This window comes from Mauremys reevesii, linkage group 13 (assembly GCF_016161935.1).
Source record: "Mauremys reevesii isolate NIE-2019 linkage group 13, ASM1616193v1, whole genome shotgun sequence".
NCBI lineage: Eukaryota > Metazoa > Chordata > Testudines > Geoemydidae > Mauremys > Mauremys reevesii.
The window spans coordinates 14,557,340-14,562,924 of record NC_052635.1 but is presented as its reverse complement, the minus strand read 5'-3'; the positions used below and the strand labels follow the sequence as shown (position 1 = coordinate 14,562,924).

At 41.1% G+C, this 5,585-nt stretch overlaps 1 protein-coding gene across 1 annotated transcript; it reads right to left on the bottom strand.

Annotated features, from left to right (window-relative positions):
- Positions 1–641: 641 nt before the first annotated feature.
- LOC120380079 (olfactory receptor 5A2-like) lies at positions 642–1,586 on the bottom strand. Its single transcript, XM_039497577.1, has one exon. The coding sequence runs from the start codon at positions 1,584–1,586 to the stop codon at positions 642–644; it is 945 nt and encodes a 314-aa protein (XP_039353511.1).
- Positions 1,587–5,585: the final 3,999 nt, after the last annotated feature.

Genomic DNA, 5,585 nt, shown 5'->3' with positions numbered 1-5,585 from the left:
CCTCCTCCCCATACCATGCTGCAGAGTGCAGCTGTCTGGGAGCTGACCTTGTCTGTGAAGACAGAGGCAAAAAAAGCATTGAGTACGCCAGCTTTTTCCATATCCTCCGTCACTAGGTTCCCTCCCTCATTCAGCAAGGGGCCCACACTTTCCTTGACTTTCTTCCTGTTCCTAACATACCTAAAGAAACCCTTCTTGTTACTCCTAACATCTCTGGCTAACTGCAACTCCAAGTGTGATTTGGCCTTCCTAATTTCACACCTGCATGCCCGAGCAATACTTTTATACTCCTCCCTGGTTATTTGTCCAATCTTCCACTTCCTGTAAGCTGTTTTTTTGTGTTTAAGACGAGCAAGGATTTCACTGTTAAGCCAAGCTGGTCGCCTGCCATATTTACTTTTCTTCCTACACATCGGGATGGTTTGTTCCTGCAACCTCAATAAGGTTTCTTTAAAATACAGCCAGCTTTATAGATGTGTGTGTTGTGTGTGTGTGTGTGTTTGTTTTCAGGGCAAAAACCAAATATTGAAATATTAGAATTTCCCATGGGAAGAAAATTCAAATTTTCACTCTGTAATACTCATAAAGATAAACAGAACCAGGGTTTTACTGGCATACATGAATGCACCTTTATTAAACAATTATTTTGGAACCATTGTGCTTGGAAAACATAGGGTTTTTCCTAGGACTTTCCGCAGGGCGGTCTTTACCTCTTTGTTTTTCAGGCTGTAAATGATGGGGTTTAGCATAGGGGTTAAGATGCTGTACTGCACAGTAACTAGCTTTTCAAAGGACGATCCTGACGTTGGTCTCAGGTACTTAAAAAATGCTGTTACATAGAATAATAGAACCACAGTCAGGTGGGATCCACAGGTGGAAAAGGCTTTGTGACGCCGCTCAGTGGAGCGGATTCTGAGGATGGTGGCAATGATGAGAATGTAAGAGACAATGATAACTGATGATGAACCCAGTCCTACAATAACGCTGGATGTGAGAACTACCACCTCATTGGCCAAGGTGTCACTGCAGGAGATATGCAGAACAGGAGGGATTTCACAACAAAAATGGTTGATTTTGTTGAATTTACAGAAGTGCACTCTTAGGACAAGAAAAGTGTTTACCACTGCAACAGTAAATCCAATTGTCCATGCCCCACAGGCAAGCTGGATACAGACCCATTTGCTCATGTTTTGTATGTAATTCAAGGGGTGGCATATTGCTTCATAGCGATCATAAGCCATGGCTGAGAGCATGAAGATCTCTGTCGTTCCTGATGCCAGAAAGAAGAACATCTGGATGAGGCAGCTGTCGATAGAAATAGTTTTCTGCTCTGATAGGAAGTTCACCAGCATCTTCGGGACGGTAACGGAGGAATAGCAGAGATCTACAAAGGACAAGTTACTCAAGAAAAAATACATGGGGGTGTGTAGGTGAGGGTCAGCCCTTATCACCAGCATGATCAGCATGTTCCCCATCAGAGTGATTAGGTAAATAACCAAAAACACCAGGAAGAGGAAAACCTGGAGCTTTGGATCACTGGAGAGTCCCATAAGAATAAACTCAGTCACTGTGGTTTGATTTTCCATGCTCGTTTGTTGAGCAAAATGCCAACCTGTAAAGAGAAAAATAACACAAACATTAACAGTTGTGAGGACAGGGGTTTTCAAAGGAGCCTAACCGCATTATGTGCCCACTCCCAAGAATTGAATTCCAATGACCACTGGGTATATAACCCCTCTAGATAATCTTGAAACTCTGAATCAAAGGTGATAAAGTGTACAGCAATGGATCTAGTGTGTCTTTGTTCAAACAACTAACACAAGATCTATGGACAACCAAATACCTATTTGAAGGTTTATTGGAAAGTAAGTGGTGCACTGGATTTCTACCTAGGTGGCTAAATTCACCTAGCATGAATAGCATAATGACTGCTGGCAGTGAAGTGAGTTTATCGAATAATTGAGAGAAGGGGAAGGGCGGACCAGGGTAAACATACTAAATAATCATGGCATCATCAAGGTTTGTGTGGTAGGTATATGCAGACCTTACTGGTCCCTTGGTAGAGAGAGGATGATATTATGTAGCTTTGGTGACCAGCCAGACAGCATGAGTAAGGCTAGCAGGCTGTTGAAGGGAAACACTCATGAATAACTCATTGGTTGAAAATTACTCATCCAATCTACACAGGGTTATAGAACAGCCAGACTGGATCAGACCACTGGTCCAACTAGCCCAGTACCTTGTGACAGTGGCGACTACCAGGACTTCAGAAGAAGGTGAAAGAAAATGTAATGGACATTAAGGGAATAACCTGCCCACTTCTTCATAATCCTTATCACTTTGGGGTTGGCTGATACCTGGCAGCAGGAATAACTATATCTCTTCTACATTTTGCATCTAAGATAATAAATACATTGTCTTCCAATCTTGCAGCCTATATTTGATTTTTCTGAGCCTTCGCTGAAGCTTATCTGAAGGAACTCAAATATGAAATTGCAGAACTACTAACTGTAGTCTGTAATCTATCATTTCAATCATCTTTTGTACCAGATGACTGGAGAATAGCTAATATGATGCCAATTTTTAAAAAGGGCTCCAGAGGTGATCTTGGCAATTACAGGCCTGAAAGCCTGACTTCAGTACTGGGCAATCTGGTTGAAACTATAATAAAGAACCACTCTTCCCAGTTTAGTGTCATCTGCAAACTTGCTGAGGGTGCAGTCCACGCCAACTTCCAGATCGTTAATTAAGATACTGAACAAAAATGGCCCCAAGACTGACCTTTGGGGCACTCCGCTTTTTACCAGCTGCCATAGACATGGAGCCATTTTTCACTACTCATTGAGCCCAACAATTTAGCCAGCTTTCTATCCACCTTATAGTCCAATCATCCAGCTCATACGTCTTTAATTTGCTGGCAAGAATACTGTGGGATACCGTATCAAAAGTTGTCAGTACTCTTGTGTGTAGTGTGGATTACTCCGGGGTCAGATCCTCCAGACCTTAGTCGGGTAACATTACAATGCCTGGATCTGGGACTTGAGTGCCTCACAGTGGAAGACAGAACCGGGCTCCAAACAAGTTATGCTTCAAACATCTCTGTATGTTCTTATACCATAACATTGTCATGAAGCACCTCGGAGCATGTATCATAGCAACACCAGTAGAAAAGAGTTTTGCAAGGAGTATTTGGTTTTTAAAAAAATCTAAGCAAAAATAAAATGTCAGTAAAACAGTCTTGGGTGTCAGAAATATGCCTGAGATTTTCAACAGCATGAAGATTAATGGTGGATGAGAATTTTACAAATTATGATGAGAAACAACAGATTTTATCTCATTTTTTTTTTAAATGAGAGATACAAGGTGGGTGAACTCTCAAGCTACACAGCTCTCTTCTTCCTGTCTGGAATAAGCAATCAGAGTGTCCCAATTTATAACCTCTTTTGTCCAATGCCTGCACAGATGTTAATTGCTTACTTCACTCTGATTGGTTTCCTGCAATATGGTAACCCCTTACCTTTATCAGTTTGACCCACATTGTATTTAGCTGGGACATTCTGATTAGTTTGTCCAGACCTGAAGAAGAGCTCTTTTTAGCTCCAGAGCTCATCTGTTCCATTGAAATTGGTTCAATACAAACTATTACCTCACCCATCTTCTCTCACTCATATCCTGGGACCAAGCGGGTTACAGCACCACTGCAAGCATCACTTTATATCTATATATATATATATTATTTTGGTTCCCTTCCCATCTTCCCTACTTAATTTCAAGTGCATCTGTTCAAGTGTTTTGTACTTTGAAAAATACTGTCATATTGTCCTGATAAAGAATCACAGAATCATAGGACTGGCAGGGACCTCAAGAGGCAGGACTAAATATTATCTAGACCATCCCTGACAAGTGTTTGTCTAACCTGCTCTTAAAAATTTCCAATGATGGAGATTCTGCAACCTCCCTAGGCAATTTACTCCAGTGCTTAACCACCCTGACCATTAGGAAGTTTTTTCCTCATGTCCAACCTAAACCTCCCTTGCTGCAATTTAAGCCCATTGCTTCTTGTCCTGTCCTCAGAGGTTAAGAACAACAATTTTTTCCCTCCTCCTTGTAACAACCTTTTATGTACTTGGATTATTATTATTTAAGGTATATTAGAATGTTATGAATATAAAATATAATCAAACTCCCCTGGTTTCTATGAAACGACTGCAAATGATATCAGGCTAGACTACATGACTTTCAGAATCCAGATCTCTGAAATGTCCTATTTTACCTGCATTTCCTGTATGTAACCCCAGGAACTTTGTGTCCTCATGGTTCCAAGCAGCCAAATCCATCTTTACATAATGATCTATGGCTCAGGATGTGGGTCTTTTGTAGGTGTTAAAGTCCCACCACTCTACTGAGGCTGCTGTTATCGGATTTGAAGATTAATAATTTATTCCCAGAGGAGTCATGAAATAGACATTTATTACATTAGAGATTTGATTAAAGGAGTTTCTTGTTCTTAACTAATTACAGGTATTTCTGATTCAGTAATTAACCAAAAGTTTACCACTCATTTATCTTGGCACTTATACAGCACTGGCTCCCACCTTGCAGAGTTGGCGTAGGTAGTGTTACCCTGAAGAGCTTCAGCAGCACAGTTACAGCACTGCAAATGTGCCATAGGAACATTTCAAGTGTAGCCAAGCTCTGAGCCTCCCATCACCTCTAAGCAGTCAGAATATTATTATCATCTTCATCCTCATTTTTAAGGGAAAACTGAGGCACAAAGGGCCAGATATTTTACAGGTATATAGGCACCTTGTGGTATTATCTAAAGCACCTAGGCACCTAATTGCCATTAAAATGCTTTTGAAATTCCCACTTAAGTGCCTAAATATCTTTATAAACTAGGCCTGACATGACCTATTAAGATAACACTGTGACTGTGCTGGAGATGAGAATTGAACCCAGAATCCATGATCCCCAATACACTGCACTCTTTACAAGATGAGTATTTTTTCCCTGCTTGTGACTCAGATAGTTAAGGTCACTGAATGTCCATAAACACATTAGTTATGGCCTGCAGCTAGGAAAAAAATGCAACATGCATCACTCAAAGTTATTGCTGGGAGGCTGTCTGCAATCCTGTCATGTGTCTGGATCACTCTGCGCCAGCTAGCTCATCACATGGCTTGCTATTCATTCTTCACCTGCAGAAATTAATAAAGAAATTGAAAACTTCAGCCAGTTACAAACTTGCTCAATAAAAGAAAACAGATAGGTGTTTTCTCTCTGTTTAAGACAAGACTTGTAGATCTAGGGTGCTTTCTGAAGGGCAAGAAGGGGGCGCATTTAACTCTGGTGTTAACAGACACAACTCTTTGAAACTCCATAGAGTTACAGCCACTCACAGCAATGGCCACCTCAGGCCTGGAGAGCTGCTCTCTGAAACGTATGCTCTCATGCCACAGCTGAATTAACTGGGGTTAGAGGCTGCTGCTCTGATAATGATACATGGGGATAGATTCTCAAAGGGACTTAGGTGTTTTGATACTGAGCTTGACAGCACCTAGCTTGTAGGGACCTAGAAAATCACT

What these genes read in the sequence shown, in the direction of transcription:
- LOC120380079 (XM_039497577.1), bottom strand. Translation starts at nt 1,586, where the DNA reads ATGGAAAATCAAACCACAGTGACTGAGTTTATTCTTATGGGACTCTCC.